General features: G+C 42.5%; 1 protein-coding gene and 1 non-coding gene across 10 annotated transcripts in view; both read right to left on the bottom strand.

Annotated features, from left to right (window-relative positions):
• UBE2V2 (ubiquitin conjugating enzyme E2 V2) overlaps nt 1-24,131 on the bottom strand; it is a 32,953-nt gene extending 8,822 nt beyond the window's left edge. The window contains exons 1-4 of one of the 9 annotated variants that reach the window (XM_053558572.1): nt 14,832-16,397; nt 14,236-14,684; nt 8,189-8,337; nt 567-692 (exon numbers count right to left, since the gene is read on the bottom strand). In XM_053558572.1, coding sequence (XP_053414547.1) covers nt 567-692; nt 8,189-8,233 — 171 coding nt within the window. In that variant the 5' untranslated portion in view covers nt 8,234-8,337; nt 14,236-14,684; nt 14,832-16,397. The other 8 variants (XM_053558571.1, XM_053558574.1, XM_053558573.1 and 5 more) reach the window with 8 other exon arrangements.
• LOC128564148 (small nucleolar RNA SNORA13) lies at nt 10,248-10,376 on the bottom strand. The gene has a single exon (XR_008374019.1). It is a non-coding gene; the product is annotated as a small nucleolar RNA SNORA13 (small nucleolar RNA).
• Nucleotides 24,132-24,943: the final 812 nt, after the last annotated feature.

Genomic DNA, 24,943 nt, shown 5'->3' with positions numbered 1-24,943 from the left:
TAATTGATAAAACCCTAAGAAAAGTGTTACTGTCACATCTAGGCTGGTTTAGGTCTTTAAGAATAGGCTGATTTGGCCAGGCACAGTAGCTCAAGCCTGTGATCCCAGCACTCTGGGGGGCTGAGGCAGGTAGACCACTTGAGCTCAGGAGTTCGAGACCAGCTTGAACAAGAGAGACCCAATCTCTACTGAAAGAAAGGAAAAAAAAAAGAAAAATAGAAAAACTAGCCAGGCCTGGTGGCAAGTGCTTGTAGTCCTGGTTACTCAGAGGCTGAGGCAAGAGGATTGCTTGAGCCCAAGAGTTTGAGGTTCTTGTGAGCCAGGACACTATGGCACTCTACCTAGGGTGACAGAGTGAGACTCTGTCTCAAAAAAAAAAAAAAAAAAAAGTAGGCTGATTTAGAAAAGAAAAACAACAGAAGATAAACTTTAAAGCTTTCAACTTAACCAAGGACCTTTGTAAAATCTTTCTCTGGAACTATGTATTAATATATTTTATGATGCATAAGTTATATAGAGTGAAAATATAACTATATATTAAAAATAAAATGACTATTTTAACTTACCATGCCACTGGAATTATTTATTCCATTCATATTAATTTTTGTTACAAATCTAACTGATGGAGGAGCTTCTGGGTATTTAGGTCCACATTCTACTTTCAAGCTATATATTCTGTTTTCATAATTTGTCTGGAAGGCAAAAAAAAAAACAAAAGAACAGTCAAAATAACAAATTTTTTCCTAAAAAAGAAGAAAAGCAAAATATGAATGACTCGATAAGACAGTGTTTATAATTAAGAAATTTACTTTTCTACAAATTTATTTGACCTATATGGTTACAAAAAAAACTATAGCAAGCATACTTAAAAAGTAGAGATCATATAAAATCAAAATAATTCTACGGGGCAGCGCCTGTGGCTCAGTGGGCAGCGCCTGTCAGGCTCAGTGAGCAGGGCGCCGGCCCCATATACTGAGAGTGGCGGGTTCAAACCCAGCCCTGGCCAAACTGCAACAAAAAAAATAGCCGGGCGTTGTGGCAGGCACCTGTAGTCCCAGCTACTCGGAAGGCTGAGGCAAGAGAATCGCCTAAACCCAGGAGTTGGAGGTTGCTGTGAGCTGTGATGTCATAGCACTCTACCAAGAGTGATAAGGTGAGACTCTGTCCCTAAAAATAATAATAATAATAATAATAATAATTCTACGAAGTATATCAATGTGATCAGAACTTGCGCTTTTTTTGGTAGTTTTTGGCCAGGGCTAGGTTTGAACCTGCCACATCTGGTATATGGGCCCTCCTTTGAGCCACAGTTACCACCCAGAACTTGCTTTTGAGATACAAATAATACCTGCAATAAATTAGAAGGAAAAACAAACATTTAAATTTATATTTTGCTAAAAAGTTTATACTAGAGGAATGACTTACCTTCTATCACACATATATGAAGGTTCACATTTTCCAGGACAGTCCTGTTCATTATTAGTTATTGTCTCAGTATTAGTTATTAATAGTGCCTCTTTTCATTCTCAAAGGGTCTTGTTGGATAAAAATGTATATGATTACCCTACTTATATAGCAATCAGTAACTTCTAGCAAAAGGGAAAACATATTATACCAATTGCAGCAATAAAACATAATTATTTCGTGTATTATTAGTGTACCTATATTACTACTTCATTAATTTTGTGGTTCATTAAACCCATTATCTTAATTCAGAGACCCATCAACAAACTTTACATTTATAGATCATTTTAAAATGGAGCTTCCTTGATTCAGCGCCTGTAGCTCAGTAAGTAGGACACCAGTCATATACACTGAAGTTGTAGGTTCGAGACCTGCCCAGGCCTGCTAAACAACAATGGCAACTATAACCAAAAAATATCTGGGCATTGTGGCGGGCGCCTATAGTCCCAGCTACTTGGGAGACTGAGGCAGGAGAATCACTTAAGCCCAAGAGTTGGAGGTTGCTGTGAGCTGTGACACCACAGCACTCTACCAAGGGTAACATAATGAAACTCTGTCTCAAAAACAAAACAAAACAAAAAAACAATGGAGTTTCCTGCTCACATGTGATAGCTCATGCCTGTAATCCTAGCACTTAGGGAGGCCAAGGTAGGAAGATCACTTGATGCCAAGAGTTCAAAACCAGCCTTGGGAAACACACATACTGAGATCCCCGTCTCTACAAAAAAATAAAGAAATAAAAATAGCTAGGGTGGCGCCTGTGGCTCAGTCGGTAAGGTGCCGGCCCCATATACCGAGGGTGGTGGGTTCAAACCCGGCCCTGACCAAACTGCAACCAAAAAATAGCAGGACGTTGTGGCGGGCGCCTGTAGTCCCAGCTACTCTGGAGGCTGAGGCAAGAGAATCTCTTAAGCCCAGGAGCTGGAGGTTGCTGTGAGCTGTGTGAGGCCACAGCACTCTACCCAGGACCATAAAGTGAGACTCTGTCTCTAAAAAAAAAAAAAAAATAGCTAGGCTTTGTGCCTGGTATCTGTAGTCCATTTTCTCAAGAGGCTGAGGCAAGAGGGTCATTTGAACCCAGAAATTCAAGGCTGCAGTGATAATGACCACACCACACTGCACTCCAGCATGGACAACAGAATGTGACCTTGTCTCTAAATAAAACAAAAAATAAAATAGGGTTTTTTTTTTTTGTTTGTTTTGTTTTTTATTTTTTGTAGAGACAGAGTCTCACTGTACCGCCCTCGGGTAGAGTGCCGTGGCGTCACACGGCTCACAGCAACCTCCAACTCTTGGGCTTTCGCGATTCTCTTGCCTCAGCCTCCCGAGCAGCTGGGACTACAGGTGCCCGCCACAACGCCCGGCTATTTTTTTGTTGCAGTTTGGCCGGGGCTGGGCCTGAACCCGCCACCCTCGGCATATGGGGCCGGCGCCGCCCAAAATAGGGTTTCTTAATCATGCAGTTTAATTAACATTAGCACATTATAAAACAGCCAGTATAAAGCAGACTTAAAGCTTCTAGATTATCCAGGATTTATTTTCATGCCTATAAATTAACTCTATCTTCTCCTTATGGTTCTTAATCACTCTAGTGTAACACTAAAACAGGGAAGTAAAAAGTAAATGAAAGTGACAAATTTAATACATGATGCCTCCTATGTAAGGCCAAGAGAAAAAAGAAGCTAATAAACCATTTACAAATTTTACTTACTCAAAATAATTCCTTTCCTAGAAATGAGAGCTACTCCCAAGTGGAGATCAGATTTACAAAATTAACCTACTATAATGTAAAACATATGCAGTAAATCTCATATGTTATTAAACATTTTAATATTTTAAAAAAGAGGTTTATTAAATTCATCCAAATTTAAGAGCAAACAAGTCATAATATGCCCAGCACTTTCACTATATAAAAATACACTTTTACTGCATAAAAAAAAATGACTAAAATCAGACATCTCAAGATCTCAACCATCTCTTGTCTATAGTTCTCCAATCTGGATGCATATCAGAATCCCTGTAAAACATGTGTTCACAAAAAAGACTTCTATAAGAATGCTCATAGCAGCTTTACTGCTAATGGCCAGAAAGTACATAAAACCCCAAATGTTCATGAAGAGGAGAACTGATAAACATCATTATAGTGAATGCATACAGTAAAATACTACTCAGCAATAAAAGGAAACACTCCTGTCTGAGCTGAGTTGCTCAGACTTTATGCTGGATAAAGAAGTATAACCCCCTGGCCGGGTGCAGTGTCTCACGCCTATAATCCAGCACTTTGGGAGGCCAACGTGGGTGGATTGCCTGAGCTCAGGAGTTCCAGACCAGACCGAGCTAGAGCGAGACCCCATTTCTAAAAACAGCCAGACACGGTAGCGGGCACCTGTAGTCCCAGCTACTCAGGAGGCTGAGGCAAAAGAATCGCTTGAGCCCAAGAGCCCATGCTGTGAGCTATAATGTCAGAGCACTCTACCAAGGGCAACAAAGTAAGACTCTGGTCTCAAAGAAAAATAAAAAATAAAAATAAATGGGCGGCGCCTGTGGCTCAGCGGGTAGGGCGCCGGCCCCATATGCCGAGGGTAGTGGGTTCAAACCCAGCCCCGGCCAAACTGCAACAAAAAAATAGCCGGGCGTTATGGCGGGCGCCTGTAGTCCCAGCTACCTGGGAGGCTGAGTCAAGAGAATCGCGTAAGCCCAAGGATTTGGAGGTTGCTGTGAGCTGTGTGACGCCACGGCACTCTACTGAGGGCGATAAGGTGAGACTCAGTCTCTACGAAAAAAAAATAAATAAATAAAATAAAAATAAAAATAAATTTAAAAAAGGAAGCATAATCCCAAATGTACCCAGCATATGATTTCACTTATCAAATTTCTGCAGCATGCAAAACTCTCAGGTACGGGAAGAAGGGCAGGATGAGAAAGGGAGCTTTCTGGGTTGACAGAGTATTCTGTATCTCAACAGAGACGTAGGTACCAAGCTGCATTTGTCAAACTCATGGGAAGACATGTACATTTTACTGTATGTGAATTCTACTTCAATTTTTAGAAGAATCCCTAAGCTAACCTATTAATCTAATCCAGAGTTTACACATCACTCTAACTTCTGACACCTTTGATTAATTTTATCACTTTTAAATTAATAGCTAAATTTTTTTCTTATCTAATAAAAGCAAGACGCAATAGCTCACACCTGTCATCCCAGCACTGGGGGAGGCTGAAGTGGGTGGACTGCCTGAGCTTAAGAGTTTGAAACCAGCCTAAGCAGGAGTGAGACCCCATCTCTAACAAAAACAGAAAAAAAAGTAGCCAGGAATGGTGGTGCCTGTAGTCCCAGCTACTCAGAAGGCTGAAGTAGGAGGACTGCTTGAGCCCAGGAGTTTGAGGTTGCTGTGAGCCACAATGAGGACACTGCATTCTACCCAGGGTGACTGAGCCAAAGTGAGAACAGCACTCTCTAAAAGCAAACAAAACAGGGCGGCGCCTGTGGCTCAAGGAGTAGGGCGCCGGTCCCATATGCCGGAGGTGGTGGGTTCAAACCTAGCCCCGGCCAAAAACCACAAAAAAATAAATAAATAAATAAAACAAAACAAAACAAAAAGAGCAAACAGAATAGAGAGCAATAAAAGAAACTAACATTTATCAGGTACTCTCCTATTATCTGATCATTATTTCACTTTTACATTTTAAAGTTTGGGGACAGTACCTTCATTTACATAAGAAAACTTGGAAAGGGTGCTAAAGCTGGTCTAACTCCAACAAACACTGCTGCAGAAAACTGCACACAAACACACAGAGAAACAAAATTGTTAATCATATAAATCCAAATAAATACTAGAATAACATAAAAATCTAGGGCTCTTAGCTAATAAAATACAAAAAATAAAAAACATGTAACAGTTCAGGTAAGAGTTTTCCTAGCATCCTAGCTGGATGTTAACACCCAAAGTAGAAGACAACATTGCTCTCAATATTACATCTTCCAAAGAGAAAACGAGTGGCATGAGATACAAACTAGTGCCAGATTTTTGAAAAAGCTACTGAATGCGAGCTGCAACCATCTGTTTTCATGAGAGGTACAGAGAGAGTAATGCAAAGGAGAAGGTATCAGGTGGTGAACAGAGTCCAGCTCCAGAACACCAGGCCCCTGCAGGTCACTGCTCTCCCACCTCTGCCTAGCACGCAAAGGAAATGACAGGGGGTTCGGGGCATGCCCTGCCCTTCTGCCAGGGCATACAACACCATGGCAGAAGCAAGGTCACTCTTACCTTCTTCTCACTCTTTCTCCCCTGCAGCAGGTCCCTAAACCTAGGTGACCTCCCCTGATGTAGGGTGTACCTTATACCCAGAGAGGTGAACAGAAACCCAGAAGAATCTTAACAAACAAGCCTTGGTAACTTCTCCCAGTTTATCACCTTGTTTGTTAACATTAGATCCATTCATGCTTCTGCACCTATCCACTCTTCATCAAACTTAGCACAAAAATACACAGTTTTTTCTGTTCCTTGGATCTTTATTTCTGATGCTTCCATGTCACATAAAACTCAAAAGAATGTATGTACTTTTCTCTTGTTCATGTGATAGGTGAGAAAAAAATATTTTGTCCCTTGCACCTCTAAGACCACGATCCACTGGGAGGGGAGGGTCCACAGCCTTTATGTGCCATATGTTCCCCCCTGGCTAGGAGAGAAGCTGCGGAGGGGCAGCCTTTGTGCCCCTCTGTGGGCCCCAACAGCCAGAGCTTCTGGAGGTTCAGTGACACCTGAAAGGGCAGCTAGCTTGGGGAATCCTGCCGGGGACCCCAGCTGGGTGTGACACAAGCCTCCGTGTCCCAGCGCTGTGCTACAAGATCACTGATGAACTCATACACAAGCTCAGAACACCCTCCCTGGACATCGTGGCTGGAGAAAAATCCGATCCACATCATTTCAAATTTACATTCCACCAAGTTCTGACTGTTAAATCTTCTAAGTATTAATTCAGAATGTTCATAAGTTTTTCCAATCTAACAGACCACAGCAGTAATGTTCACCACCAACAGAGAAAAACCAAGGTTTTCACTACAAATAGCAATTTATAAAAAATTGTAAGGATCAATATTAAATTACCTTCCTCAAACTGTCTTACGGAAAAATCAGAGCAAGGAAGGAAAGAGAGAAACTTTTAGAAGTATACACAAATTTTATAAAGGAATACCAGAAAATGATATAAAGATGCATTAATTCATTCTCTAAAGTTATCATTACTTATTATCATTTTTCTTTTGTAATAAGAGGAAATCTAAACTCTAACCAACAGTAAACACCTGAAATGCTCTCATCGTAAGGCTGAAACCAGTATACAAAACCAAAGATTAAAAAAACAAATATTCAAAAAACTGTGTTCTTTCCAGAAGTCAAAAACATTACATAATATACATTTCAAAAACTCACTGCAGAGAAAACAGTGAAAGAGACCTTGGAGTAAGGAATGTAATATAGAAAAAAACTTCCAATCCAGAAAAAAAGATTCTGAATAAAAATTAGAACTTTTTTTTTGAGACTTTTTTCCCTTCTTTCCTCAGCCTCCCAAGTAGCTGGGACTATAGGCACCTGCCAAAACACCCAGCTGGTCTTGAACCTGTGAGCTCAGGCAATCTACCCACTTCAGCCTCCGGCATGCTAGGATTATAGGCGTGAACCACCACATCCGGCCCCTAAAAATAAAAACTTCATCAACCGAGGAAGACCTAAGAATAAAACACAATGGGCCAGGTTCCAGTAACAATACCAGAACCATAGACTTTTTAATGTATTTTATAGATAACAAATTGAGACCTACAATATTTCCACAGCATGTGAAATGTCAGAGGGCAGAGAGCAAAGTACACTCAATACAAACAATTCATAACAGAAACCCTCTGTTAGGCCAGGTAAAGTGGCTCATGCCTGTAATCCCAGCACTCTAGGTCACCTGAGCTCATGAGTTCAAGACCAGCCTGAGTTAGAGCGAGACCCTGTCCCTAGAAAAAAATAGCTGGGCATTGTGGGGAGGCACCTGCAGTACTAGCTACTCCAGAGGCTGAGGCAAAAGAATTGCTTGAGTCCAAGAGTTTGAAGTTGCTGTGAGCTGTGATACCACTGCACTCTATCAAGGGTGACAAAGTGAGATTCTGTCTCAAAAAAAAAAGAAAAAAGAAAGGAACCCTCCATTACACACAAGGGGGTTGGTACTATGTTACATCAAAATGATTATTTGTTCTTCCCAAATATCCCCCTCATTTCCTCACCTTTTCTCCTCTCTATCTGGAGTGTTCTCCATCCCCATCACCACCTTCTGAAATCCTACCAGTCAGTCCTTTAGGGCTCATTCCAAAGGCAACTTCCTCCACTGTTGAGCCTTCCTCAATTATTCCAGCTAGAAGAAACATAGTCTACAGTCCCGTAGTGAACTTGCTCTGCCATATTTAGAATCTGTCATCTGTACTGATGTTTTCTCCTTTACTAAACTGCAAACACTTCATGGCAAACGACCATATCACCCTTCTTCCCCCCAATCCTCCAGATAATCAAGCAACATACCCTGCACACAAAAAGCAACAATAAATAAATACAAAGTAAATTTAAAGGGAGGAATTATTTCAGTTAGATGTTATCATAATTGTTTATTTTAGTATCAATAGTATAAAACTGATAACTCTAAATGACAATAAATAATAGAAAAATATATAATTTATAGCACTGACCCTTGGTGGCCCAATAATCATGCCTGTCCACCTTGTAAGCGTCATATCTTCGTCATCTTCAAGGCCCCAGCTAACTGTACCATCACCTACTCCTTTTTGTCCTTCTTCAAGTTCTTCCAACAAGCGAAAGTTACGAGGAACTTTAACTCCTATACAAAAGAACGTCAAAGTAAATGTAAAAAGCTCATAATTATAAGAGCTACACATATTTAAATTCAGCCCTTAACAAATTAATCTTTAGCACTTATTTCCCCAAAGATAAAATTCCCTTTGGCGAAGCCTCTGTCCCGGAAAACACCAAGTCTAAAAATCCCTCAAAAGGAAAACACTAAGAAAGCACCATATCAAACATTAACAACAGTATAGAATGTACATATCAATTCCTAATTCATCAATTTTACACTGATATAAATCAGTCAACCATAAGGAAATCATCATAAACACTTTCCCTATTTGAGGTTTCTGTTCCTAAGGACTCCACCATCAAACAAACAGGTTACAACCAGAAAGTTCATAAATGCTAACATTCACTAATATGTACTTTTTAATGATTTTTCAAAAGAATTGTATTTCTTAGAAATTTCACTCTAAGTTATATCTTCTACAATGCTGAGGCGGCCCCACCACAGTCCCCAGTCTGCCTCTTCATGGCTCCTAACCAACAGGATCCCACTTCTGCCACCCAGCACCATCACTTAACCACCACGTGGGAGTTACTCGATTGAAAAACAAATCACTATTCCTAATAGTTTCCCAGAAAACACTCTTTCCTCCTTACCTCACTGATTAAATTTTTCACAATCCACTAACCCTCCTTACACCTCCACTTCATGTCATACATGTTTCTACCCTTTTAGACTTCACCCCTCCTTACTTTATTTCTAAAATCTTTTTTTGAGAGAGTCTCACTCTGTCCCCTGGGTAGAGTGCTGTGGTGCCGTCATAGCTCACAGCAACCTCAAACCCTGGGCTCACATGATCCCCCCACCTCAGCCGCCCACCACAACATCGGGCTAGTTTTTCTAATTTTTAGTAGAGATAGGGTCTCACTCTGGTTCAAGTGATCCTCCCACCTCGGCCTCCCAGAGAGCTAGGATTACAGGCATAAGCCACCACACCTGGCCTTATTTCTAATATATTTTTAGTTACTTTTTTTTTTTGGTAGACACAGAGTCTTACTTTTTCACCCTTGGTAGAGTGCAGTGGCATCACACAACTCACAGCAACCTCCAATTCCTGGGCTTAGGCGATTCTCTTGCCTCAGCCTCCCGAGTAGCTACAGGCGCCCGCCACAATGCCTGGCTATTTTTTTGTTGTTGTTGCAGTTTGGCCGGGGCTGGGTTTGAACCCACCACCCTCGGTATACGGGGCCAGCGCCCTACCCACCGAGCCACAGGCACTGCCCTATTTCTAATATCTTAACACAAAGAAATCTCTCTGACTAGAATCTCCTATCCTTTCACATTCCCACTCCTTCATTCTGACCTCCAATCCCTGGAATCCAACCACAACTATCCCAATTTTTTATAACCTTTCCTAGGACTACTAGTCTGCCTCCCAAAGGATGGACCCTGTGGCCTTCCATGCACTACACAGGACTGAACACAAAACATCTTTCAACTCCATCACACAAGTCTATAAAAATTATGTAAATGCACTCTAAATCCTCTCTCTGGCTCTCTTTCTCGTACACATACATACAGTCATGAGTCAGAAGGAAAAAAATGGCATCGCCTTGAAAACAACTGTCATTTCGTGTAACTTCTCTCTGCCACTGAAATCAAAACATCTCTTTCACTCACTAATTCATAACACTCCTTCTAGACATGTCATGAAAAGCCAATATGTACCGTTCACTTTAAAAAAAAACAAAAAGGAACTGCTAGCCACTTTGGGTACTGCACTTTACAAAAAGTGCTTGAAAATCCTAAGCCACAAAAATATAGAGCTGTTATAAATCACAAAAGTAGTCATTATGAGTAATAAAAATCTGCTTAGCATATATTAAGTGTGATATGTGTGTGTATATACATATATATATATTTTTTTTTTTTTCAGTAACTGTTACTTATGCAGCCCCTACACCAAAAATATCAAATTTAAGGGCAGGAAAAGGCTGCAAAGTGTTTAATTCACACCTTGACACCACACCCACTAGTTCCCAAAGTTAATGGGTAACACAAAGGCAACAAAGTGCAATTTTAAATAACTTAATCCATTTAGTCTTAAAAGCACCCAAAACTGAAGAAGTTATGGGACCTCTTCCAAGGTCACCCAGCTATAAAGACAGATCCAATATTAAAAATTCAGTCTCTAAGGTGGCGCCTGTGGCTCAGTGAGTAGGGCGCCACCCCATATACTGAGAGTGGTGGGTTCGAACCTGACCTCAGCCAAACTGCAACAAAAAAATAGCCAGGTGTTGTGGTGGGTGCCTGTAGTCCCAGCTACTTGGGAGACTGAGGCAAGAGAATTGCTTAAGCCCAAGAGCTGGAGATTGCTATGAGTTGTGACGCCACAGCACTCTACCAAGGGCAACAAAGTGAGACTCTGTCTCAAAAAAAATAATAATAATAATTCAGTCTATAGACCTGTCCACCACGCTCACAGCAGCACCACAGCGGTATAGGTAGCAGGTCCTGCATAGCCAAGTTGGGGGTGGGTGGTAACACACATGCAGGACTCAGACTGACAAGTTCAGCTCTAGCTCTGCTGCCTACTTCACAGCCCCCAGCACAGTCTCCTCATGTATAACAGGAGAATAACGATAGTTTCTACCTCATCAGATCACTGTGATAATTAAACAAGAGAATCCATCTGAAAACAGTAAATATTGACCATGATCATTTTGATGTCTGTTTCTATCATTAAATGGAATGATATAAAACTTTGTTAAGAATAAAAGCTCTCTGTAAATTCCTGTAGTGTGGCCCCTGGAAGTTTTATCATAAGCTCTTAAATTTCTGTATTAAATTTTTTGCAACATTATGGTAATAATCTCTACACTATATTGCTACTGAATTGTTTTTCACAGTAATCTTTAAAAAGCTGGGATACCCTTGCCATGATGAAGTCATTCTTCCAAGAATAACTCTAAATTAGTGTTGAACTTCTTTGCCCCCTTTTTACTACATATAACCAATTCAGTCAGGTGACCTCTACAGGCATCCAAAACCACAAAATAAACAATGTGAAACTAACCTTTGTTTTTACCCAAGTGCCATAAAAGTGACAAACCTAATTACCACTAAACCTTTATCATCTCTCTCTAGCACTTTGAGAAAAGAGATCTAAGATTAATAATTATTGGTATTTAAAGAATTATAGCAGCAGAAACGATTTTGTTTTTAAAGTATGAGACTCAAAATCAAACAGCTATGTTTTCAAATTCAGAGCTAAAACACTAATGCCTATGAAGAAAGCCACAAGGTGGGACTCCACAAAAGCTGCAGTTCACAGGCGTTACCCGCTGATCTCCTGCATTAGCTGATGATTACAGAACTACTAGTAGTCAGTCCCCAAACCAGCTCAACAATCCAGTCTCCTGATTACTACCTCACAATGAACCACCATTCCTGACAAATCAGACCAAAATTAGCAACACTCTAAAAGGCAAACATCCTGGAGGACCTGCATCCGGCCTTTAATCTGAAATGCATCTATCTGCTACCTAGTTACTTGCTTTTAATTCCTACAAAACCGAAAAATGGGCATAAAGACTGCCAAATAAATACTAGAATAAGTCTTGGCATGCTGTGCTTATTAGGAATACAGATTTTTCTGACTTTAATTCATAAACGTTTTCCCTTGTAGTCTGGTGGGGGTGGGGCGCGCAACTTTTGACGTTTTTCAAGTTAGAGGGAAAATAAAGCACAAATAGAACTTTGACTAGGGGCAGCACCTGTGGCTCAAAGGGGTAGGGCGCTGGCCCCATATGCCGGAGGTGGTGGGTTCAAACCCAGCTCTGGCCAAAAACTGCAAAATAAATAAATAAATAAAAACAAAACAAAACACTATTTAAAAAAAAAAAAAAGAACTTTGACTAGATATTTTTAAATATGGGAGATCTCATTTTATACCCTTCTAAACACTGACTAGGTAAATGATCAACCTACTCAAAAATTAAAGGAAAAACACCTATAGGAATAGAATATATTTTTTCCACCTTATTTCCTTTCTAATCCTTAGCTGCCATTCATGAACCTGGTCCGCCCCGTCCTTTGCTCCTTCCCCCCACCTTAAGGAAGAGGGTGTTGGGGGCACATGTGTGGTGGATGACTGACCCTTTCAAGTTTTCACACCTAGCTTGTTGGTAACCAGGCTGCTCACTTTCCCTCTGAAGAGTGCTCTTAGACACCTGGGTTTCTATCACTCTTCAACAAACCTGAGGGGACACACTTTGTTAAGATGGAACTCATTAAAAGTATCACCCGTAATTCTAGCTTTCTGGTTCCTGCCCCACTGAATTCTGAGTGTCCCTCAATCCCTACAGTTGATTTGGTTGAAAATAACATTTATTGAGCACTTCCTATGTGACAAACATTTGCTAAAAACTTTACATGCAGGGCAGCCGCTGTGGCTCAAGAAGTAGGGAGCCGGCCCCACATGTTGGAGGTGGTGGCCCCCGCCAAAAACTGCAAAAACAAACAAACAAAAAAAACCCACTTTACATGCAGAAGAATTTCATTAAATCTCCATCTTGTGGGGTGCCGGCCCCATATACCGAGGGTAGAGGGTTCAAACCCGGCCCCAGCCAAAACTGCAACCAAAAAATAGCCGGGCGTTGTGGCGGGCGCCTGTAGTCCCAACTACTCGGGAGGCTGAGGCAAGAGAATCGCTTGGGCCCAGGAGTTGGAGGTTGCTGTGAGCTGGGTGAGGCCACGCACTCTAGGCACTCTACCGAGGGCCATAAAGTAAGACTCTGTCTCTACAAAAAAAAAAAAAAAAAAAAAACTCCATCTTGTAAGTTGTTACCAACATCACCATTTTACTAAGTAAGAAAACTAAGGCTTTTATCATTAGGTTGAGTCTTATGAAACTGCTGATATTAAGGCAGTTAACCATCAGAAACAGCAATTACATAAAGTTCAATTTAACAACACGGAGAGTGAGTAGGGGAGACTTGGGTTCCAAAACCCAAGCTCATAGCTGTTATTCTCCTGTGCCGGGTTCTGGATGGCACTCATTTCCCTAGCTTCCAGCAAAATTGTCCCCACTTTCTGCAAATCTGATGGGAATGGGGAACACACCTTAACCAACTATGAGAGCAACTTTTACAATAAATCCTATTCTCATCTCTCGAAAAAGAACTTTTAAATAAAGTGAAGCACCCCAATAGAAATCATAATTTTTACATACATATTCAAAGCAAAATACTCCTGTCCAGAGAAGTAAAATAACCACCATCTTATAATTTTCATATACATTCTCACGCAGCCATTAATATCTTGAAAATCTGGGCGGCGCCTGTGGCTCAGTCGGTAAGGCACCGGCCCCATATACTGAGGGTGGCGGGTTCAAACCCGGCCGCGGCCGAACTGCAACCAAAAAAAAATAGCCAGGCGTTGTGGCGGGCGCCTGTCGTCCCAGCTACTCGGGAGGCTGAGGCAAGAGAATCACTTAAGCCCAGGAGTTGGAGGTTGCTGTGAGCTGTGTGAGGCCATGGCACTCTACCGAGGGCCATAAAGTGAGACTCTGGCTCTACAAAAAAAAAAAAAATATCTTGAAAATCCTTTGAGGTACGAGGAGCTAATACATCTACATTTTACAAAGACTCAAGACAAAGTAACTCATTCAAGATCATGGCAAGCCAGTAGCTGTCTCTAAACTAAAATTCAAATTTCTCCAACACAGGGTACAACACTCTGTTACTATATACTACACGTCAAAATCCAGAAAATAAAGAAGAAATAAACAAATACAGGAGACCAAAGAATGTGAATAACTAAAATGCAGATTTTTCAAAAGCTACTCATTGTTGAAATTCTCTATGCAAATAAAAATACTGTAAAGAAAGTTTTAAAATTTAAGTCCAAGAAATACAGACTTACCTTCTAGTTTTGCATGCTCAAGACACTTTTATAAGAGCTCTCTGTAATATTTGCTAATTTTTTAGAAACTTAAAATATTTGTTTGGTTCTATTTTCAGTTTATTTTTATCATTCTTTTCTTTTTGAGACAGTCTCATTGTCACCCTCGGTAGAGTGCCATGGCATCCTAGCTCACAGCAACCTCAAACTCCTGGGTTCAAGCGATTCTCTTCCCTCAGCCTCCCGAGTAGCTGAGACTATAGGCACCCGCCACAACGCCCGGTAGTTTTCTATTTTCAGTAGAGACAGAGTCTTGTTCTTGATCAGGCTGGTCTTGAACTCCTGAGCTCAAGCAACCCACTTTGCCTCCGCCTTCCAGATTTTAATATAAGATAGCTTCATGACTTGAGGATAAAGGATTTCCTACAAGCATAAACTAAAAGACTGATAAACCTGACTAAAATTAAAACCTGCAGTTTCCTACTTGGGAGGCTGAGGCAAGAGAATCGCTTAAGCCCAGGAGCTGGAGGTTGCTGTGAGCTGTATGAGGCCACGGCACTCTACGCAGGGCCATAAAGTGAGACTCTGTCTCTACAAAAAAAAAAAAAAAAAAAAACCTGCAGTTTCACAAAACTAATGAAAAAATGAGCTACCAACTGAAAGAAGATATAAACATAAAAAGACTAAATTTTAGTATCCAAATTACAGGAAGAATTCCTTTTAGAAATTAACAAGCAAAAGACAAATCTAGAGAAAAATGACCACTATGTGTATAGTGAATGGGGTCTATAGAAAACAAGAATAACCAACAAACATGAAAATATGCTTAACCTCATTAATAATCAGGGAAACATAAACTAAAATCATAAGGATTTATTCTAGCCACCCAACTGACAAGTATTAAGTCTTGACAAATTCTTGGTTTGGGCAAAGTTGTAGAGAATGGAAGTTCATTCGCTACAGAAGTTAAACTGCTTCAACTACTTTGGTGAGCAAAATGGTAATGATTGTATGAAACAGCCCTTACAAACTGGATGCAAGGAAAGAACTAGAGTAAGGGCCCTCAAAACTCTGTGAAGGAACAGGCTTAACTAAAATAAGGACAATAATAAGCCAGGTCCCCTTGTTTGCTTCTCTATAATTGCTCCTCCAAAGGGCACAGGTGGTAGCTGTAAAGATTCTTAACATTTCTCCATGAATAACATCACCTGTTCAGAACCTAGGGGTAGTCTTTGAGATATCTTCCAGGCCCTGCATTCCAGTGGATTAACTGACTCATCCAGGCCGAGAAACTGGCTCAGCTGGTCTTGGTCCCCCAGCCAAGGTCCTGCCTTCCAGTAACTGACCCACGCAGACAGATGCCCATACCAAAGCACTGATGGTTCCATCCTGAAACCAGCCCATTAGCAAACCCTGACTGCCTAACCCTTTGCTCACCAAACTGTCTTTAAAAACCCTGTCCCCCAATTCTCATGGAGGCAGATTTGAGAGATTTCACCTGTCTCCCCACTTAGCACTATGCAGAACACACTCTCTGCTGTAAACCTTGCTGTCTTTGAGCATTGGCGTTCTCTTGGGCAGCGGACAAAAGAACTTGGCTGGAAGGAAACAGGTATAGGCCTAGAGAACCTTGAGTGAGTGTTCACAGAAAAATATGAACAAAAATGCTGCCTAAAGCTCGGTGCCTGCAGCACGATGGTTCCGGTGCCAGCCACATGCACCAAGGCTGGCGAGTTCAAACCCAGCCCAGGCTAGCTAAACAATGACAACTACAACAAGAAAATAGCCAGGCATTGTGGCAGGTGCCTATAGTCCCAGCTACTTTAGGAAGCTGAGGCAAGAGAATCGCTTAAGCCCAAGAGTTTGAGGTTGCTGTGAGCTGTGATGTCACAGCACTCTACCGAGGGCGACACAGTGAGACTCTGTCTCAAAAAAAAAAAAAATGCTGCCTACGCAATGTAATAGAGAATATTTAGAAACAGCCTATGCAGCCGGGCTCAGTGGCTCACGCCTGTAATTCTAGCACTCTGGGAAGCCGAGGCAGGTGAATTGCTTGCGCTCATGAGTTCAAGACCAGTCCAAGCAAAAAAGCGAGTCCCCTGTCTCTACCAAAAATAGAAAAACTGGGGAAGCACTGTGGCTCAAAGGAGTAGGGTGCTGGCCCCATATGCGCATCATATGAGGTGGCAGGTTCAAGCCCAGTCCCGGCCAAAAACTGCAAAAAAAAAAAAAAAAAAGAAAGAAAGAAATAGAAAAATTAAGGCCAGAGGATTGCTTGAGCCCACGTTGAAGATCGCTATGAGCTTGATGCCATGTCACTCTACCCAGGGAAACAGCTTGAGACTGTCTCAAAAAAAAAGCCTATGCATAACATGCATAATCAATGACAAGATACTGTTGCAATTAAAATAAAAGACCTAACTACAGGGACCCATTAAGGCTAAAATTTTAAAAACAAGCTGTCGAATAGGCAGTTTCAATTTTGCAAGATGAAAATGTTTTAGAGAGTGGTTGCATGTTAAATGCTTACACTGGACTCAGTGCCTGTAGCTCAAGCCACTAAGGCGCCAGCCACATACACCAGAGTTGGCGGGTTCAAATCCAGCCTGGGCCTGCCAAAATAATGACAACTACAACCAAAAAAGTAGCCGGGCGTTGTGGCAGGCGCCTGTGATCCCAGCTACTTGGGAAGCTGAGGCAAGAGAATCGCTTGAGCCCAGGAGTTGGAGGTTGCTGTGAGCTGTGATGCCACAGCACTCTACCCAGGGCGACAGCTTGAGGTTCTGTCTCAAAAAAAAAAATTCAGGAATAAATCCAACCAAGGATATAAAAGATCTCTACACTGAAAACTATGAAACAATGATTTTAAAAAACTGAAGAACACACAAAGAAAAGATATTCTTTGTTCATAGATTGGAAGACTTAATACTGTTTAAAATGTCCATAGTTCCCAAAGCAATCTACATATTCAATGCAATCTCTATCAAAATAATAATGACACTCTCCCCAGAAATAGAAAAAACAATCCTTGAAGTCCTATGGAATCACAAAAGACCCCAAAGAAGCAAAGCAATCTCAAGCAAAAGAAACAAAGCTGGAGGTATCGCACTACCTGACTTCACATACTACAAAGCAATAGTAACCACACCATCATCATACTGGCACAAAAAACACACACAAATGAAACCAGATAGAGCTCAGAAATAAATTCACACATTTATAGCCAACCGATTTTCAACAAATGTGCTAAGAACACACAATGGGGAAATGGTGCTGGGAAAACTAGATATTCACAAACAGAAGAATAAAACGAGATCCTTACCTCTCACCATATACAACACCAATTCAAATTGGATTAAAAACTTAAATCTAAGACCTAAAACTTTGAAACTATCAGAATGGGGAGAGGACAGAGGTCTAGGCAATGATTTTTTGGATACGACCTCAAAAGCAGTCAATAAAAGTAAAAATAGACAAATGGGATTCCACCAAACTAAAATGCTTCTGCACAGCAAAGGAATCAACAGAGTGAAGAGATAACTGCCAGAATGGAAAAAACATGTGCAAGCTATACACCTGATAAGGGATTAATAACCAAAATACATACGGAACTCAGCTCAATAGCAAGAAAACTGATTTAAAATGGACAAAAGACATAAAGAGCCATTTCTAAAGACATGCAGTGACCAAGTATGTGAAAAAATGCTCAGCATCAATAATCATACCACATACAATATACTAAATATTAATTTTCCCGTATTTTGTAATGTATATGAAGTACATTCCTTCTATGCAAATAACTTAATACAAATCATTGTATTTTTTATTGTCCTACACATTTGTAACCTACAGGAAGAGGTTTTTTTTGAGACAGTCTCACTATGTCGCCCTCAGTAGAGTGCAATGAAATCACAGCTCACAGCAACCTCAACCTCCTGAGCTTAAGCTATTCTTTTGCCTCAGTCTTCCAAGTAGTTGGGACTACAGGCGCCTGCCACAACAACCAGCTATTTTTTTGTTGTTAAGTTGTCACTGTTGTTTGGCAGGCCCAACCTGCCAGCCTTGGTGTACGTGGCTTCGAACCTGCCAGCCTTGGTGTACGTGGCTGGCGCCCTAACCGCTGAGCTATGGCACCAAGCCCAGGAAGAGTTCTCAATGTTTTGACATGTTCAAAGTTCTGAGAATAATCAAAATGTTCTCATTTACTGAGATCACTTGAATGGTTTCAGTCTGCATGGCCATTTTTACCTTCCCAAAATACCACTCAAAGCAAGACCTGCTGTACAGTAAGATTGTATTATTTAATCACATTATCAAAAGCATTTTGTATATCAAGAGCATCTAAGTTCCTAACTGACCTAGAAAAATCTACCAGGCCAGTTATAGAAGTCTTAAGACAGAGAAATACACTAGACTACCATATTATAGTTCAGGTTATGTTATTATTTATACATGAAATTCTCTCCTATTACTACTCCCAAGTTTTGTCTATAGCCAAGTATCTGTATCTGAAGGAGGAGAAAACAGGCTGGTGCAGTGGCTTATACCTGTAATCCCAGCACTTTGGGAGGCAGAGACAGGAGGATCTCTTGAGACCAGCAGTTTGAAACCAGCCTGGGCAACGTAAGGAAACCTCACCTATACTAGAAAAAAAAATTTAGCCAGATGCAGTGGTATGTACCTGTAACAGTTCCAGCTATTCAAGAGACTGAGCCAGAATTGCTTGGGACACCACAGTGAACTATGATCACACCACTGCACTCCAGGTTGGGGGGAAAAGTGAAACTCTTGTCTCTTAAGAAAAAATTCATATTGTCCAATCTTTTCAAAAACACATTGGGGAAATCAAAGTTTAATGATTAAGTGACATGCCCAGGTTGGCACAGTAATCTGTCAGGGGTAGTAGAGAAATCAGAACACTGCTAATCTAGTTCCTCTCCCAGTATACATAAAGCTGCCTCCTTCTGAAGATGCCAATTAGTAGGTTTTACTTTGGTTGTTTTCTGCCCACATAAATTACACAGACCACTTGAAAAAAAAAATACATTCTTTCAGAACCTCTCACTATTTAAAGACATTTTATAAGCATCTACATTCAAAGACACTAGAGCCCCATTATAACATGAGTGTATCTTAAGCGATACATTTTATTTACTTATTTTTAAGACACAGTCTATGTCCCCATTGGTAGAGTGCCGAGGTGTCACCGCTCAGAACAACCTCAAACTCTTGGGCTTAAGTGATTCTCTTGCCTCAGCCTCCCAAGTAGCTAGGACTACAGGTGACTGCCACAATGTCCAGCTATTTTCTTGTTACAGTTGTCATTGTTGTTTAGCTGGCCGGGCCTGGCCTCAAATCAATCCACCAGCATCGGTGTAGGTGGCTGGCACCATAACCACTGTGCTACAGGCACAGAGCCTTAAGTGCTAAATTTAAAAAAACATTTCTTTTTTTTTTTTGGCCGGGGCTGGGTTTGAACCCGCCACCTTCGGCATATGGGACCGGTGCTCTACCCCTTTGAGCCACAGGCGCCGCCCTAAAAAAACATTTCGTGTGGGCAGTGCCTGTGGCTCAGTCAGTGGGGCGCGGGCCCCATATACCGGGGGTGGCGGGTTCAAGCCTAGCCCCACTGAACTGCAACAAAAAAATAGCCGGGCATTGTGGTGGGCACCTGTGGTCCCAGCTGCTGGGGAGGCTGAGGCAAGAGAATCGCTTAGGCCCAGGAGTTGAAGGTTGCTGTGAGCTGTGTGATGCCATGGCACTCTACCGAGGGCGACAGAGTGAGACTCTGTCTCTACAAAAAAAAAAAAATTTCATGTTATTATACAAAGTAATGGTGATATCCTAGACAGGGTTCTGGGTCAGAAAAAGGGCATTAGGTAACAACTAGAAAAATCTGAATATAGTATGAACCTTAATTAATAAATGTGTCACACCTGTAATCTTAGTCTTTTGGGGGCCAAGGCAGGAGAATTGCTTGAGGTTAGGAGCTAGAGATCATCCTGAGCACTATACTCCAGTCCTGGCAACAGAGCAAGACCCTGCCTCAAAAAATACATTAAAAATAAAAAAGGCATCAATATTGGCTCCCTAATTGTGACAAATGTACTATACTAATGTAAGAAATTAACGGGAAATTGAATGTGAGGTATATAAGAACTCTATAATCGTCACAACTTTTCTATAAATCTAGTAAGTTTGTTTTTAAACTATTGTACATACTTTTCTATCCTAATTATTATTAATATTCTGAGATCTAGACTCAGTGCCTGTAGCTCAGCCGCTAGGGTGCCAGCCACGTACACCGGAGATGGTGGGTTGGAACGCAGCCTGGGCCTGCCAAACAATGACAACAACAAAAAAAAAAATAGCTGGGATTGTGGCAGGCACCTGTAGTCCCAGCTACTTGGGAGGCTGAGGCTTAAGCCCAAGAGGTTGAGGTTGCTGTGAGCAGTGACAGCACAGCACTCAACCAAGGGCAACATAGTGAGACTCTGTCCCCCCCCGCCCCCCCCCCCAAAAAAAATTCTGGGATCTAATAAAAGTGGGTAGGGTGCCAGCCACATACATCGAGGCTGGCGGGTTTGATCCTGGCCCGGGCCAGCTACAACAATGACAACTGCAACAAAAACATAACTGGGCATTGTGGTGGGCACCTGTAGTCCCAGCTACTTGGGAGGCTGAGGCAAGAGAATCGCTTGAGCCCAAGAGCTTGAGGTTGCTGTGAGCTGTGATCCCACAGCCTTTACCAAGAATAACATAGTGAGACTGTCTAAAAAAAAAAAGAAGTTTCAATCTTTTAGAATTTTTCCCCAAATTTTCTTCTAGTAAGAGGAAGGCAAAAGTATATGATTTAGATACTTCACATTAAACTATAATGCTTTAATATAGATCAAAACACATTTGTCAGTTTTTCTTTTGACCTATTAAAAAGCTTCAGTAGCCAGGCATGGCAGCTCACGCCTATAATCCTAGCACTCAGGGAGGCCAAGGTGGGTGGATTGCCCTGAGCTCACAGATTCGAGACTAGCCTGAGCAAGACCCCATCTCTAAAAACAGCCGGGCACTGCAGCGGGCACCTGTAGTCCCAGCTACTTGGGAGGCTGAAGCAAGAGAACTGTTGAGTCCCAAGAGTCTGAGATTGCTATGACCTGTGACACCACAGCACTTTACCAAGGATGACAAAGTTTAACTCTCTGTCTCAAAAGAAAATAAAATGCTTCAGTAGAACCTCCAAAGATAACCATCACCCTACACTGACCATCACCTTAAGTTGGCCTAACTTCATAAACTGGACATGCACCACATTATCAGTACAGTAAGCCTCATTCCTTATATGATCACCTCCTAATGTTGACCAGTTTGTTACAGACCCTTGGGTGGTCAACTTACAGAGGTTGTACTCCATTTTTATCAAGATATTTTTGCCTTAAATAAAAATCGTGTATATCACATCCATCTGGTTCATCTAATTTTAAATTTCCAGCTCTAACACATTTATTTTTCACAAATGCACAGGTACTATTTCCCTCCCATGCTACCAAAAAGCAAACAATACAAAAGTATAGCTAATAAGACAGTACAATTAAAAGATAATTAGTTTCGGGCGGCGCCTGAGGCTCAAAGGAGTAGGGCGCCGGCCCCATATGCTGGAGGTGGTGGGTTCAAATCCAGCCCTGGCCAAAAACTGCAAAAAACAACAAATAATTAGTTTCAAAACATAATGCAAGGGTTGGGCATGGTGGTTCACGCCTGTAATTCCAGCACTTTGGGAGGCTAAGGCAGGTGGATTGACTAAGCTCTGGAGTTCAAGACCAGCTTGAGCAACAGTCGGGTGTTGTGGCTGGACCTGTAGTCTCAGCTACTTGGCAGGCGGAGGCAAGATCATCACTTGAGCCCAAGAGGTTGCTGGGAGTTATAATGCCACGGCACCCTACCCAGAGCCGCCAGAGGAGATTCTGTCTCAAAAAAAAAAAAAAAAAAAAAAAAAAACAACAGAGGCTCAGCGCCCATAGCACAGTGGTTGCAGGGCCAGCCACTATACACCAAAGGTGGCGGGTTTGAGCCCAGCCCAGGCCAGCTAACCAACAATGGCAACTTTAACAAAAAAAAAAAAAAAAAAAAAAAAAAAACAGAAAAAACATAATGCAAAGTTTCTTCTGGAGTCATCTCCTTCCCAATTTGATAATACTGTCAATTATCTAAAGCACACAAAATGGAAAAACAGAATAGTGGCTTAAAACCGACCAGCCCAAGGTTTTAGCAATAATTTCACATCAAATTTCACTGGTTTAAGTAAACTCCATTAGGCTCGGCACCTGAAGCTCAAGTGGCTAAGGCGCCAGCCACATACACCAGAGCTGGCGGGTTCCAATCCAGCCAGGGCCTGCCAAACAATGACAACTACAACCAAAAAATAGCCCAGCGTTATGGCGGGCGCCTGTAGTTCCAGCTACTTGGGAGGCTGAGGCAAGAGAATCACTTAAGCCAGGAGTTGGAGGTTGCTGTGAGCTGTGATGCTACGCTCTCTACCCAGGGCGAAAGCTTGAGGCTGTCGTGAAAAGAAAAAAGAAAACTCAATTAACTACCTAAAATACACTCTCTTCCTAATTGCACCAAGGTTTCAAATTTCTAAGTCTAAAAACAGAGTGAACTACAATGATGTTGTAATATAAACTAGAAAGGACAATATGCTTCCAATGTACAATATGCTAATAAACCAGCAAATGTTATAGTTTATATTCAACTTGTAAAAACACAAATGTGGGGCAGCGCCTGTAGCTCAGTGGGTAGGGCGCCGGCCCCATATACCGAGGTTGGCGGGTTCGAACCCGCCCCGGTCAAACTGCAAAGAAAAAAAAAAAAATGGCCAGGCGTTGTGGCAGGTGCCTGCAGTCCCAGCTACTCGGGAGTCTGAGGCAAGAGAATCGCCTAAGCCCAAGAGTTGGAGGTTGCTGTGAGCAGTGACACTACAGCACTCAACCGAGGACGATAAAGTGAGACTCTGTCTCCCAAAAAAAAAAAAAAAAAAAACACAAATGTGTATCAACATTTTTAAATAGTAAAACTTAACATTTTAAACTTACATGTGGAAATGGTCCTGTTTATAAAACCTCGGCGTTAACACTTAATTTCAAAGTCTATACTCTAAGGAAACCAAACACTGTATTCAGCAGCGGAGAGGAGATGTTAGCAGTTTGTCTAAGAAACCACTTGTTCATTTAGCTTTCATCTTGCCCTGTGGTTTTATTTTGTTTGCAGTGCGGTTTCTCACAAACGAAAAGATGTCACGTATTCAGTCAGGTAAGAACAATCACCTCTCCCCTATTCTAAAGAGCGTTATTAGTCCCCTCCGCCTCCCTAGCCGGGTCTAGGCGAGTCCCGAAGACCAGGACCCCCCACTCCACGCCCAACGGCCTGACGGCCCCTCCGAGGCCCAAACCTGACTCCCGCCCACCTCTGCCTCCTCTCCTCTTTTGCTTACTGCCTTCAGCTCGTAAATCCGACCCGCGCCGGAGCCACCCCGCCCCCAGCACGCGAGCGCGCGGCGACGCGCGAGCTCAATCCGCCACCCGCGACGGCCGCCCGGGGCCCTCGGCGCCGGCGCCCGTCCCGCCCCGACGCTCCCTGGCCCCCGGCTTCGCTAAACAGAGAGCACAGCATTCGAGGCAGCGCACTGGGACTTCTCTCACACGGGGAGCGCCCGACCGGCAGCAGCAGTCTTAGGGACAGAGGCGGGTCGGAGCGGAAAAGGCTGCAGCCCCTCCCGGGAACCGACCTGTGGAGACCGCCATCTTATCCTGCAGGCCGACGCAGCCGCCCGCACGCACGGGACGTCACGCGTCACTTCCGGAAGCGCGGCGCCCGGCTGGCGTCAGCACAGGCTCCGCCCCCGGCGGCGTGACTCCCGGCGATCCCAGCAGTGCCGGTGCGCGCTCGGGTTTCCAGGACACTGAGTTGTTGGCTGCTTTTTAACTGCTGCGACTCTGCTCTGAAACTAAGACTCTGAAGAGTGAGTTCGTGACAGGGTTGGGCGACGAGCTTGAGGCAGGCTCCGTGACAAAGAACAAAAAGACAAAGCGATTGTGAAAAGGCGTGTGAAGCGAACAGCGGCCGCCGGTGCTCTGAACGCGGAGTCGGTGGAGAAAAGAGAGCGCGCGCCGGGTTTCAGTCTCTTACTGCCCCTAAAAAGAAGCTGTTATTAATGATGTATGTTGATTAGATGCGGAAGTGGTAATGTTTGGGTAAAATTGAGTTACATAAAATGTTACGAAAACGAACACAAAACATGGGCATTGAAATTTAAAAGAGAGTAGGACAGGGCGGCGCCTGTGGCTCAGTGAGTAGGGCGCCGACCCCATATGCCGAGGGTGGTGGGTTCAAACCCAGCCCCCGCCAAACTGCAACCAAAAAATAGCCGGGCGTTGTGGCGGGTGCCTGTAGTCCCAGCTGCTCGGGAGGCTGAGGCAAGAGAATCGCGTAAGCCCAAGAGTTAGAGGTTGCTGTGAGCCGTGTGACGCCACGGCACTCTACCCGAGGGCGGTACAGTGAGACTCTGTCTCTACAAAAAAAAAAAAAGAGTCGGACAACAGATTTGAAAAAAACTAAGAATTAAACTAATTTATTTCTTCATTGATTTTCTTTGATATATGCATAATAGTGAGACGTGATTCACATATATGGCGAAGCCCAAGAAGATCATTCAAGAAATAGAAAATAGGGTGGCGCC

Source organism: Nycticebus coucang, chromosome 13 (assembly GCF_027406575.1).
Source record: "Nycticebus coucang isolate mNycCou1 chromosome 13, mNycCou1.pri, whole genome shotgun sequence".
NCBI lineage: Eukaryota > Metazoa > Chordata > Mammalia > Primates > Lorisidae > Nycticebus > Nycticebus coucang.
Note: the sequence above shows the minus strand (reverse complement) of the source record. Positions and strands in the feature narration are given on the sequence as shown.